This window comes from Coffea eugenioides, chromosome 3, assembly GCF_003713205.1.
Source record: "Coffea eugenioides isolate CCC68of chromosome 3, Ceug_1.0, whole genome shotgun sequence".
In the NCBI taxonomy this organism is placed as follows: domain Eukaryota; kingdom Viridiplantae; phylum Streptophyta; class Magnoliopsida; order Gentianales; family Rubiaceae; genus Coffea; species Coffea eugenioides.
The window spans coordinates 1,688,514-1,702,576 of record NC_040037.1 but is presented as its reverse complement, the minus strand read 5'-3'; the positions used below and the strand labels follow the sequence as shown (position 1 = coordinate 1,702,576).

The 14,063-nt window shown below is 38.1% G+C and overlaps 1 protein-coding gene across 1 annotated transcript; it reads left to right on the top strand.

Annotated features, from left to right (window-relative positions):
- Positions 1–10,733: 10,733 nt before the first annotated feature.
- Positions 10,734–12,169, top strand: LOC113765121 (protein SRC2-like). The gene has a single exon (XM_027309182.1). It carries the CDS (start codon positions 10,896–10,898, stop codon positions 11,919–11,921), a length of 1,026 nt encoding a protein of 341 aa, XP_027164983.1. The 5' UTR covers positions 10,734–10,895; the 3' UTR covers positions 11,922–12,169.
- The last annotated feature ends 1,894 nt before the right edge of the window (positions 12,170–14,063 follow it).

Sequence of the window (14,063 nt, the reverse complement as noted above, 5' to 3'; positions counted from 1 at the left end):
TTGATCGATGTTATCACTAAGTAGCAATTTATTTATTTTTTTTCATTGTTAAACACCTCCTAAAATCAAGAAAAGATTGAGATAACGTTGCAAGACTACTATTTTTTTTTCCATAGCTAATAAAAGTGCTATACAATAATAAGAGAAAGCTACCAGCATTGGCTAGTGACTGACTGACCGACCAAGCATGGCTAGTTTAGCTCACTGTTTTGGAGAATCCAAATGTGTTGGCCTCCGCACTTGGTTCATGCCACGGTTTGCTGTTAGTAGAAAATGACTGGAGCTGTGGGAATTTGAGGGACAGAAGTAAGTAAGTAATCGTGCGTTTGTGATGAACCCCACAACTATGGAGCATGTCAAAGTACCTAATAACCTCTGAATCCATTGAAGAGTTTTGATTGGTCTAAATTGCATGGTTTTGGTTATGATATTTGTAGCAATGATTATAAAACTCTAACCATTTTCATCGTCACTGTTGCAAGTCAAGTTGTTTTCATCGTTTTGTTGATGTTTGTAGCCTAAAAACGACAACTTGGAGGAGATTTGGAAGTTTTCCCTAGGATGATTATGATCTTGAGATGACCTCTGGGATATTTCTCAATGGTGCTCTACACTGATTGGTTACATCGTGGTCCGATTATTCGGCCTTTATAGCTGCTTTCAATTTGAGTAGTGAGAAATTTAGAGAAGCAGTGCCAGATCCTAGTACAGTTGAAAAGAATAATTTTGCGTGCTATAAGCTTCTTATTCTTGGAGGATGTCTTGGGGATGGTTGTTGGCCCATTAATGGTGAGATGATTGATGTTTGGTTGACGGAGGAGTATGGAATTGGGGAGTCTTGGACCGAATCTGGTGTTGGTGGAGTTGGACTCTTGGTTCAAAGACTCGGCCAAGATCGAGACGATTCGATCGAATCTTCATCAGAACAGGGCTTTTCGTTCCGATATCAAGACGAGATTACTCCAAAATAATGAATCACTCAAAACTCGATCGAGTCATCAAAAACTCGGCTGAAACGTCTCCGAAATGGATAGTAATGGCCGAGTCGCCCCGAGTCATTCCAAGTCAACCAATTTTTCATTATTTTTGCTAATTTTTATTATTTTTATTAATCATTTTTTTTACAATTTTTAGAATATTAAATGTTTCAAAAATTTACATCTCGGTGAGACCGCGACAAATATGTCAACACCAATGTGAAACGGTCGGGGCCACGACCGCGACCGCGCCTTTGAACCATGGTTGGACTGCATACAGGCGTCTTGGCACCTGTTTATCTATTGGGGTTTCAGGAGCTTGTTTTGGAGAATGATGGTGAGAATTTGATTGTGTATGATTTGGCAGATAGAACTTCAAAAATATGGAATTTGATGACATCCCAAAAAGTTTTGGCACTGGATAAATGAGCTTTTCAGAAAGCCTTGTCTCACCTCGTTTCTTTTGCCAGAAGAAGATCAGCACAAGTCTGAAGGTAGAAGTTTGAAAGCTGCATCCCATATATAGTGTAAAATTTGCAAATAGTTTGTATTATACGCGTATCAAAACTAGGACATGATGGCTGCTGTCACTAGTTTATTTCTTTCTTGACAAAGAGTAGATTTTGTTTCTGTTAACTAGTTTTACTAGTTGGGATAATTAAGTAATTCTTTATTGTACACTTGGTTCATTTCATTTGACCTGAAAATCTTAAAAAAAAAAGGTAAAAGTAAATTGGTTTAGAAGCGCAAAAATACGTCTTTCAGCTCTTGATCTGTATCTCAAAGCATTTTTTTCTCCATTGTCGAAGTCTAGGAGACAGACTCCTTCACAGTGCACACCAAGGGCAGCTTCTAGCAAAGCTCGCTATATGCTGCCTCACTTATCGGGATGTCTTCAGAGTTGAGGCTCAAACCAGCCGTCTCCAGCAGTGATGCAATGGTTTCGACTACCTGCTCCTTTTGCAGATTGTTCTGCCTACATCTCAGATGGTCTCTAGAAGAGCAGCACCAGCCTTCTCAAATATGTGAAGCAATGTTAGAACGGAGATTATAGCTGCCTTGAACCCAAATTACCACGATCTTCATCAGTTTAACTCAAACCCTGAAAGCATAAGATGATATGCAACATCCGAGTAATCCCAGCATACAATTAAGACTTGTCCTCCCACATTAATCTATAGGCAGTAGATAAAGAATTACCAATCCTCTTAAAAATCTCAAGCAGCGTCAATACAGACATGATTTTCTTCTTCTCATCCCTATGCTCCACCAAAGCCATAGCTAATTCACAATCCTCTTTTGATCGCTTTATCATTTCGACAACAAGAATTCGTGGAAACGACATGGGCCTCCTCGGCGCGAAATCCATTGTTGACGACATATAAAGTTCTGCAGCGGTACTCAAGTGATTGATTTTAGTCTCTTTCCTCTTCTTGTTGCTAAAAACAAAGAAACCAAGTCAACCATCTTTCCCTTGAGGGAATTCCTACATATGCAATCAGAAACTTGTTTCAGGGATTGATGCTTCAAAAGTATCCCCACTGTCTTTACGATGTTTTTTCTCGGAAGAGTTGCAAAATCAACATTGGGAAGTGTTTGCTTATTGGTCCACCAGATCATTATTCTCAGGGAATGCAGAGCGAAGTCCAAAGGTTCTCAGCTAACCGTACAAAAAGGTCAAAGAGCATCACCACATTTGGTATCAGGCTGGGCACCTTTCTCGTGAAGAAGCTTGGCAATTCAAGAGAATTGTAATTCTGCAGCATTATGGGGAGGGTAAAATCCCTTAGGATGGATAGATTTTTTTGGGTCAAACACCAGACCGGTATCTTGACTAAGTAACACTTCTGCACACTGAGTTGCACTTGAATCAAGAGAAAAACTCGGGACAGCAGTGAAGAACTCAGATTTCTTCTGTGGTTTCAACATATTTCTGTCCAAAAGATCTTTTATAATCTGCAGAAGATGGTCTTGACCATCTTGGTCAATGGATAACTCAATCTCAGGCCAGTTTAGCCTCTGCAACTCTTTCTTTTCTACCCTGAACATTAGCTTGGGCCAAACCTTCACAAGCTCAGTTTGGCAGGTCCAAGATGGCCGAGCTCGAATTTTACTCAACCCTACTGACAATCCCTCATCCTTTTTCTGTGAGCTAGTTTCCTTAAAAAGTCATTTCTTTTTCTTTTATGAGAGAAATTTCTTTTTTCGTTTGATCAAGTCAGTTAACTATAGCTTAAATCTTGGTTACAAACTGCCAGAGGAAAAGATATAATGGATTTTGTTGTAAAGATGAGTGAATTGACATTCTTCAATCTCTGTTTCTTTAACTCAAATACACAATCAGTAATTTGGAGTATGTAAATATGATGTTTGGGAGGCATAAAAGGTGCACTTTTTTGCTGGCAGTTGGTGGGAGTGACAAGTGTCGGGCCACGCTGGCTCTGGCCCCGTTGCAGACTGCAGCACACCAGTTTCTGCAGCATACAACACCACGTTCCTGCCCGCCCGCAGGGCAACGCCCATATTAATAGCCCTTTCTCTGTTTCTTTGTCCTCAAGATTCTTATTTTCTCTCCACAGAGATTTATGAAAAAGGGTTTAAAGCTTTTGAGGAAGAGAAAGGAATCCATTTCTGGATTTGAAGGTCTGATTTTTTTTGCAAGTAGCAAGGCAGCAGCTATGTGTTTTCTATGTTTAACCAGAAAAACTGGAAAGGGGTTTTCTCTGTTTTATTTTTCCATGTTTAATTGTACATTTGTTTGATAAGATAGCTGATGTTTATTTATGTGAAATGTCACTGCCTTTTGACGTTCTTGGCATGAGTTCTATTGCTAGTAAAGATTGCTTTTTGAAACTTTGTTTCAAATTCCCCCTCCAGGAATTAGGAAGATCAAAAGAAAGTGGGTTCATTTTAGAGGTAAAATCAGGGATTTGAATGTTAAGGAGAAATCAGTTCGTTTCATTGGGGGTTTCTCATCTTTTGGAGAGTTTACATTCGCTTGTATACTGTATCACCGTAGATGGAAGAGTGCTGATATGCTATTGATATACTTTATGGTTTGCCAACTCTTATTAGCTTATCTTTCCTTGCGGTGAATACATTTCTCATTATACTTAGTTTTCCTGTTTTGTGTGGGCAATTATTTTTTTTTTCCCTGAGTTCTTATTCTTTTGTCGAACTTGAATCCATAAGAGGCCCATAAGAGTTAAAGAATTACTAAGCAAATGTTACCTTGTAATCGTTGAGTCTTTTTCCAGATTGTGATTCTTAATATGTTATCCATTGATAAGCCGTGGTACTAAATGTACAATTTGGTGTCCATTTAAAGCAGGTTTTGAGTGGACAAACACTTTTCAACCAGTAAACTTTTTTGGTTAGAACCTGGGAGCCAAGTTTAAGAGCATATGTAGAGTACATAACTTTGTAATGGCTTGTGGAGATACTGCAAATGTTGATCTTGATTTGATGGATTTGTATAGTAGAGTTAAGCTTAGAGCTTTGACTCGCAAAGCCCGTGGTGCTTGCAGCAACATTGTGGTTGCTAAAGATGATAAATCAGCAAATGCTGGATTAAGGAAATCCAGTTCTCGTTGTCGTAAGCGCCGGTTTTCTGTAAATCTGGAGAACTCGGTACAGGCAAATGCTGTTGCAGTGGAAAATTTCAAGTTGACATCCTTAGCTGAAGTTACAGAAGAAGAAACAGAAACAGGGAAAAATTACTACCAGGATGTCAGCAACTCGTATGCCAATGCACAAGCCTTTGATCAGTTGGATCTTTTGTTGGATGAAGGAACGGCAGTTGAGATGCTTGCAAAATTAGGACAACGAAGAACTGAAGAACATTTCAATCGATTTGATTTTGGAGATTTGGTTTGGGGAAAGATACAATCGCATCCATGGTGGCCAGGGCAAATTTTCAATCAAGCACTAGCAATTACTTCAGTTTTCAGTACTAAGAGGGAGGGATGTGTACTTGTTGCATTTTATGGGGACTACACCTATGGTTGGCTTCGTCCTGAGGACCTCATTCCCTTCGAAAAACACTATGCCGAGAAATCAAAGCAATCAAATGCCCCGTTGTTTTTGACTGCTGTCAAAGAGGCTAAGAAAGAGATCAAAAGAAGAGCTGTACTGGGCTTGGCTTGTCATTGCCGAATCCCTGCAAATTTCTTTCCCTCAAAAGTTAGAGGATATTTTGAAGTCAATGTCAGTGGCTATAGTCCTGGAGTTATATATTCAGCCAAACAGATTCAGAAGGCCAGGGAAGATTTCCAGCCAGATGACGCACTTTCATTTTTAAAGCAGTTGGCGTTGAGTCCGACAGTTAAGCGGCAGAATCTTTTCTGGATGAAGAATTTAACCAGGGCTCTTGCTTATCAGAGAGCAAGACAGGACAAGTTTGATAAAACCTTTTCTGAGGTTTTTGAGGTGCAGCAGAGAAGCTCTGAATCTCCTGCAGGCATGGATAATGCTCCGCAGGGTATTAGCCAGAATTTTGTGCTTCAAAACCTTTTTACTTCTGTTAGCAAATGCCCAGATATATCTTTTGTCCAGAGTAATCTAATTTTTCTATAAAACAATCGCTCCAGGCAATGCTTCGGCGAGTTCGTAGTTTGAAGCTGGGAAAAAAAGATTATCCTAATAAACCAATAGCCACTTTCAGCTATGGCTTTTTATTCACTTCTGAGCACTATTGTTATTCCTCTATATATCTTCAGATTCACTTGCTTAATGCTCTCTTGATGGACTTTAATCTTTAAATGAACTATTCTTACTATACTGGATATGAATTGGTTGATAAATAGACAAAATTAGGTTTCTTTCGCCGCAGTCTTACCTGTCAATATTGGACGCCTTTTTTTTTTCTTAAGGATGGATGTTGAATCTGCTGCTATTTCCTATTTCTATGTTTTGATGTTGCCAATGGATTTTGCAGCTCCATTGGGTAGTCTCCTAGTTGCCGAAGCCCAGGAAAAAAGAATATTGACACGGGCTGCTGGAGACAATTATCTGCAGAAGAGTGATGATATTCTTCTACCCTTATGTGAGGTGAATGTATCTTGGGGCTGTTTCTCTGGCCAGACTTCTGGGGAGCATGAAATGGAGATAGGATTTGAGAGATCTATATGTTCTGTTTCGGAAGGAACATGTTATACACAATCGGAGAAACAGCTCAGACCCCAGGGTGCTCCAGATGCTGGCAACATTTCTGGTCGCCATGAAAATTTTAGCAAGAAGAAAATAACAAGGCTGAACAGAATTAAGTCCTTGGCTAGGATTGGTGCTAATCAGAAGGTCTTGGAGCTCCAAGGTGGACAGATAATAGCAGCCTCTTCAATCAAATTTGAAAAGGATTTTGAAATGGAGACACATTTTCTCTGCAATTATGCTGAACCAACAATGCTAATTATTACTTTTCCTCCTCAAGCCATGCTGCCTTCAATTTCAGAGCTAAAGGATAAATTTGCATGTTTTGGTCCGATGGATGAATCTTCCCTCGGCATTTGTTGGAAATCTTCAGCATGCCAAATTGGTTTCCTGTATAAAACTAATGCAGAGGCAGCATATCGTTATGCAATCCAAAATAGAACACTTTTTAGCTCCGAGGTCAATTACCATCTACAAGCCTTTAGTTTAGGAGCCTCTGAGTTGTACAAATCAGGTGAAACAATGAATCATCATGTGGAAGAGGCTCATGAGGAGATTCAATCACAGACATCTTTGAGCAGTTACATATTTTCTAATGAAATGAAGCCAGCACTCCGGCAGTTGCCCGTGAACCCTGAGAATATCTTGGAAGGCTGCCAGGAGGAGGGATCCATCAGCCCAAGTGCTTTTCCAGAACATTTTTCTCTAAGTGCTGAAGATTATTCTGATACATCCCAGAATATACTTCCTTTATCATCACCTTCTGCATGTCCTCTTATTTCCACCGCCCCATCTACTACTGAACAAATTGGGATAAATCACCATGTTGATGCCATTGAGAAGAAACCTTGCCAATTTGACACAATGAAGAACCACAAGCATCAGGGCACTACCAGCGCCAACAGTCCCCATCAGTTGATTAATCTTTTAACAAGTTGCAGTAAAATTCTGGGCGGCTTCATGCCCTCATCTGAGTCAATGGCTTACACCTAGTTATCAGATACCAATTGCCATCTGACTTCATTCGGCAGATGCTATGCGGTAATTTCTTTATTAGGAACTCTTTGTTTACTGGAGTCAATCTCGAATAAAGGCTGAGCCAAAGTTTTCTTGGTTTACATTCCAAAGCGGTAAGCCTTGTTTCTGGCTCTGCAAATGGAAGGCAAATGTTTTCCTACACATTAGGATTTAGGAAGCAGGGCTTTATATTTTCAGTTACCTATACATATAAAAAAGAAACAGGATACAGTGATGAAAAGGCAAGGAAGTTTGAGGAGGAGATTTGCCTTCCAGTTTTCCAAGCATCTCCTCGCTCATGATATTAGATTAGCTTTTCGACAAGTTTGATCAAGCTTTATTTATTATCAGAGTTTGACAGAATTTCAGTTGCTCCTTTTCTTTGTTATACGAATCAGGCAGTTCCCTTTCTGGGCTGCATAATCTGGTGCAGCAGTTGGACGGAAGTTGTTCTCCTTTTGATTAGACGCATAAGGCTACCCCGGGGTTTGCCATAATTTCAGGAACTGCCCCTCATGTTTTGTAAAATACACATGCCTTCCCTATTTCAAAGTCAGAGAAATGCCTTTTGCTTTCAAATTTTTTTCTTCCGTGTGGAATGGGCAAATGGGGGAATTATTTCCACATTCCCCCCACCAAGTTCTTTTCCGTTTGAGATTCTGTAAAGTAAAGTCCCAAGTTGATTCCAGAAATTATTGTACTGTAGTATAGACTTTGAAAACTTTAAAATGATCCGTGGAAAGCATCAAGAAGAAAAGGGAAAGAAAAGAAAAAAAAAAAAATCGAACAGAGTTCGTGGTTGGCCAGTCAAGTCATATCGTGGAAGCTTTTCTACTCGGGTTCCTGTCATACCTAAACAGACACGAATGCTCAATCAACAAAGAATTGTTCAAACTTCCACAAATGTCTGGAGAAGATTTTTGTATTGAGTTGACGAGGCACACACCCGCCCCCTGCCTATTGGAATCTTCCCTAATTAATTGTTGTCGTTGCTTTATACCCTTCTCAACTAAGGCATTGTTCAATAATTCAATTCAATATTTAAATTTAATAAATTTAGATCTTAACATATTTATACGGTTTACTAATAAAAAATAGAATATCTTAATTGTCTAGGCAAGATTTATTCTAAAAAAATAAGTGATAAACTGTTTATTTATTATTTAACTTATTATTTAATGCAAAATGCACTCAAATGTTAGAATTTCAATGCTCCGTTTGGACAGCCATTTTTAGCCGAAAAATTGCGTCTTTTTCCGTGATCACATTTTCCTATTACCTTTTTTCCTCACATACATCAAATCGCTACAGTAATTTTTCTACAAAAAATCCAAGAAAATGCAATCCAAACAATCGATATTTCAAATCTTCAAAACGCACCCTAAGTAGTTTTTGCACCCTTTTCTTGGTATAACTTGCAAGTTTGTGCTGCTTATCAACGAGTCATGTCATTTGCATATGGCACTATTCACAAGTTGTTAACCAGTTAGAAGGGTTCCCCTAAAAGATTTTGATTTTGATTTTGATAGAGGGGACAAGTCAAAGGACTACAAAAGACACCGAAGATGTTTAGGCTTTAATCCAACTAAGTTGACCCTAAGCACTATTATGTAATTTTTGTTTTAGTTTCTAATTGAGCATGAAAATGGTGTTCAAATCAGAGTTGTTTGTTATTCAAATTATATAGTAGCATCTAGCTTTTATTGAAGAAAATGAAAAAGAAAGGCCTTGTTTGGAAAGGGATTTTCTACTAAAAAATTTCTACGTTTTTCGTGAATACATTTTTCAATCACGTTTTACCTCACATATATCAAATTGCTACAGTATATTTTTTACAAAAAAACTCTAGAAAATTGCAATCAAAGAATTCCTTCCTCACCCTAGCCACGTATAAGAATAAAAAGAAACAAGGCGATTATTGTACCAATTTCGAGTAATTAATATTTTTGTGTGCGTGAAGAATCCTTATCAAAATTGACAATAATGTATTTAGGCAGGCTAACCAACAGTGGCATATTTTTAGACTTGGTAGAGCGAGCTGACTATTCAAAACTATTGCATTCTTCTTATCCGTGTTAAAAAAGAAAAAAAAAACTATCGCGTTCTCTGCCCACAAAAAATAAAATAAAATAAAAGGGAAAAAGAAAAAGAAAACCTCTTGGGTTGAAATTTGAAGCCATTGGTTGCTTGGATTATCAACCAGGCTGTCAGCGGAATTCTGTGGAACGAGATGTGCTTCCAGAGGATTGGAGAAAGTCAACTGCTTTGAAAGAGATAAATTAATAACCAACGATAACTTGATTTTGATTTTTTTCTAAATTGAACTGGTTAATTACTTCACATCTTGGGCCCATTTTTCTGGGTCTATGTTCAAAAGAAGAGGAATGGAATCAGGAATCCAAGTTAAATTAATGGAGCAACTTGTGCTTTTGCATTGAACTACAACACTGCCAAGCATGGGAATCTCGTTGCCACTAAATCCTGTTTAATAATCTAATTCAAGACTTAAAATTAATAAATTCATATTTTAACATATTTAGACGCATTTGATAATAAAAAATTGAATATTTGAATTAATTATGTGACACCAAATTTCTTAAGTAAACTTTACTCTAAAAAATAAATAATAAACTATTCACTTATAATTTAATATAACATACATTCAAATGTATTAGATTTAGTATTTAATAATTTAATAAATTAATAAATTCATATTTCAGATTTTAATTTTATCAAATACACTCTAAATCACTCCTTCCCCTTAAAAAAAAAAGGCAAATTGCTTTCCCCTAAAACACGAGCCGAGCCGGCTTTCAAAATTAGATCCATAATGAATTTTATCTATCAAATTCGCAATAAATTTTCTCTATTTATAAAAGTAAAATAATGAGAGAACTAGTAACTTTTGTGAATTTCGATGTGTGAAGAAATAAAAATTATGACAACTTTTCGAATGGATTTGTGTGTAGAGAGCAATTTTAAAAAAAAGGAAAAGAAGAATAAAGTTAAAGTTGAGTCTTTGTTTTTTATTTAGCTATGAGAAGTGCCATTATTTATAATCAATTTACTTATAGTATGGACAAAGTGATAAACAAAAAAAAAAACAATTAACTAAATATCTTATTGAAGGGTAGTGGGGAAAATATATGTAATTATGGGACAATAATATTAATTTGTATATGTAAATCATATATTTTGATGGGATCAGTAGTGGGGGCAATTGTCCCAATTGTATCTTCGTCATTGTCCTAAAATGAAGACCCAATATATGAATGAACTTGAAAAGAAAAGAAAAGAAAAGAAAAAAGATAACGGTTGTATGCTTGTATCTTCATTTCCAATATTCTCTCTCAAAATAAAATGTTGAAAATTTCCAATTTAAAATTATGAAATGACGAAAGTACCCTTAACCACGGCTACAGTCAGACCCATAGTCCCATATAGACCGTGGTTACTGTGGTTGAGGAAGCCACCGGGTGCGGTCACCCTTCACACAACTTGTCAGCGTTGACTGCGACTCCTCCACCCTTTCCTTAACGCGCTGTTTATTTCTTACGCGCGCGCGCGCGCACATATATGTATAGGAAAATGCAACGCACACACATATCGAAACTCACCGAATATTGTCCCATTCTAAAATTTCCGAAAAAAAAAACTATACTAGACCATTTAAGTATTACTTACCTCTTCATCTTCGCAATTCTCTCTCCGTCTCTAGTCAATTGGCTTTCTTGAAATTCCGATCGTCACAAAATGGAGTATCGAACGTTAGAGATCAATCAGTTATCTGCAAAGGATCTCAACAAAGTCAATCTCATAACCAAGATGGACGTTTATGTCGTCGTTTCAATCTCCGGCGGCGGCGACAAAGCCAAGCAGAAGACTAAAACCCCAGTTGACCACGACGGCGACACTAGCCCATCCTGGAACTTTCCCATCAAGTTCACCGTCGATGAAACTGCGGCGCGCCAGAACCGGTTGACTCTCGTTTTCCAGCTCCGCTGTGAAAGGGCTCTCGGGGATAAAGATATCGGAGAAGTGCACGTTCCGATGAAAGAGCTTCTTGAATCTGCCGGCGGAGCAGCTGCTGACGGGAAGCAACAGTTTGTGAGCTATCAAGTGAGAAAACCCAGTGGGAAACCCAAAGGTCAGCTCACTTTTTCGTATAAATTTGTGGACAAAATTTCTGGGCCGGCGACTTTTAAGGCCGATCATGCGTCCGCGACGGCGTACCCGGCTACTGTTAAGGCCGATCATGCGCCGGCTACGGCGTACGCTGCTACTGTTAAGGCCGATCACGCGCCGGTGACGGCCTACCCTGCTCCGGTGGGAACGAGTTCACCGTATCCGCCGCCAAGTTATTATCCTCCTCCGGCTGCGGCTTCAGGAGCGGCTGCGCAACCTTATCCGCCACCTAAGGAAGGGGCATCATCAGGATATGCACCGCCACCAACGGGATATCCTGCACCCGCAGCTGCTGGGTATCCTCCGCCACCGCCTGCAGGATACGGGTATGGATACCCACCTCCGCAGCCATACGGTGGGTACCCGCCGCAACCTCCACCAGCTGGATATGGATACCCGCCGCCTCAGGCCGGGTATGGATATGCTCCACCCGTTCAACAGCCGCCTAAGAAGAATAAGTTTGGTATGGGATTGGGAGCCGGGTTGTTGGGTGGAGCTCTGGGGGGATTGTTGATCGGAGATGCAATTTCGGATGCTTCGGCTTATGATTCTGGATACGACGCCGGATTTTCTGATGGTGGATTTGATTTCTGAGCAGCAGTCATTTCTTTGTTAATTTTCTTTCTTTTTTTTTTTCCCCCACTTTTATGTTGGTGCTTTTGGGTAATTGACTTTCACGAGGATGCCGGAAAATTTTCTTTTTTTACGTTTTAGATGTTAACTTTTACCTTCACTTTTCATTTTGATGAATGAAAAGTTTTCGAGTATTATGCCATTTGTAAAATTTGTAAAATTTGCCTAAATTCTGAGATATATTGTCAGTCTAGCAAAATCGGCATCGATATTTCAACTTGCAACTGGTGAGTTCATAAATCATAAGCTTCAAGAAATTGCGCCATTGAAATTGATAGCTGACCAAAAAATGTCGAATATTCTGTAGGCACCAAACTTTGGTCACCAATTTAATTGAGTAGACCTTCACTAGTTTAGCTCTCGCTATCATCCTCAATTGTCATCGTGAATGGGTCAACAAAAGATTTTTTTTTCCATTAGCTCTAAACTGACGACATTAATGATGTGACTTTACGTGAAACGTACGAGAACTCTATTGAATTCATTAATGATGTATTATATAAAAAAATTCATTAACGGTGTCAGAATTAATTAGCATTGTTTGGACTGCCATATTTCTATAAAAAAGATTTCTTGTTTTCCGTGAAAATATTTTTCAATCATCCCTTTGCTTTGCATGCATCAAATTGTTATGATACATTTTTTTTATAAAAACTTCAAAAAATAACAATTTAACTCTTTTTTTTTTGTCAAAGAAAACAATTCAATTCATAAGTGAGTATACTTGTTCTGTTATTTCCTTTTCTCTTTCTTTTGTCTTCTTGTGAAATAGGTGCTCCAACATATTATTGCTTTATGTCTCACTGTGATAGGTTTAGTTTTTTTATTTTTTATTTTAAGAAAAGTTAGTTAACTTTGTTTGAAGAATAAATCCAGTTTACTATCTTCTTAAAATATACTTACACTAAATGAAGTATGATTAATTAGCTTTATATTAAATAAGTTAGTTATATTCAATAATAACCTACGTTAAATATGGGCATTTTAGAAAAGTTATATATTAACTATATTTTTTAATCGAAAAATGGACTATAATTTGGGATGAATGAAAAGGAAAACAAACCTATAAAATTGGGACGGAGGCAGTAGTTCATACGGGAAATGTATTGCATAAAATGTCTAGGATATAAACAAGTAGATTTCGGATTTATTACTCTCAAGCATCCTAGAATACTTCTAAGTTCGGCTTACGAAGACCAAGTTTGAGGTTCGAATTTTGATGGTTTATTACCAAACACTTTGTGGTACTTTCGACCTTCCCTAAGGATAGATAACATCCCCTCTTAGGAAAGAAGAAAAAAAAAATCCAAAACTAGGCACATACCAGTCGAGCTTGGTGGCTTCAATTAATATTTGCCTTCTTCATATTCCACATTATTGTTTTTGTTCCTCCTGCCTTTACGCGGCAAACAAGATCAAATTCAAAGCCTAGTTATGATGTTTGGTGCCCTTTTACAAGCTACTAGGAGGCATACAATATATGGCTTTTCCGGGTAGGAAGCAGATTATATCAAACGGTATCCAAATACTTAGCTGTAAAACAGATGGCTATAACAATAAACCTTGGAGTTGCAGTCAAGAAGAGGAAATCATGGCAGCTTGTATTCGAGTTTTTCAATAAACCACAGATCTCCTATATATATATCGTAGACCTGACTCACAATTTACTACAAATCACACAATCTATAATAAATCAACACTCTATATCGCAGACCGACTGCTGTAGAATCAGCCAAATGAATAATCCCCTTTAACTTGTGCTCTTTGTTTCTTGACTTTTTGGCGATGTGATTTTAATTATTTTTGGCAACTAAGGAGGGTGGAGAATGATGTAATGCCAGCAATCATTCAGTAACCAGTGACAACTAAGGACAAAGTGAGGCTTGTGCCACATGAGATTTAGGCAGGAGAGACGTCCGTTGATTCATTCTCCTTCAGCTATATTTTCAACATTTCCCAGCTTTATTTTAATTAGGATTACAGCAGTTTTAGTTGTCATTCCCTGTTGATTTGTTTCTTGATCTAATTAACCATTTTTCATCGCGACGAAGGTTCATGGAGTCCCTATGTCAACCAGAGTTTTGCTCTGTCTGCTTGAGAAAG

What these genes read in the sequence shown, in the direction of transcription:
- LOC113765121 (XM_027309182.1), top strand. Translation starts at nt 10,896, where the DNA reads ATGGAGTATCGAACGTTAGAGATCAATCAGTTATCTGCAAAGGATCTC.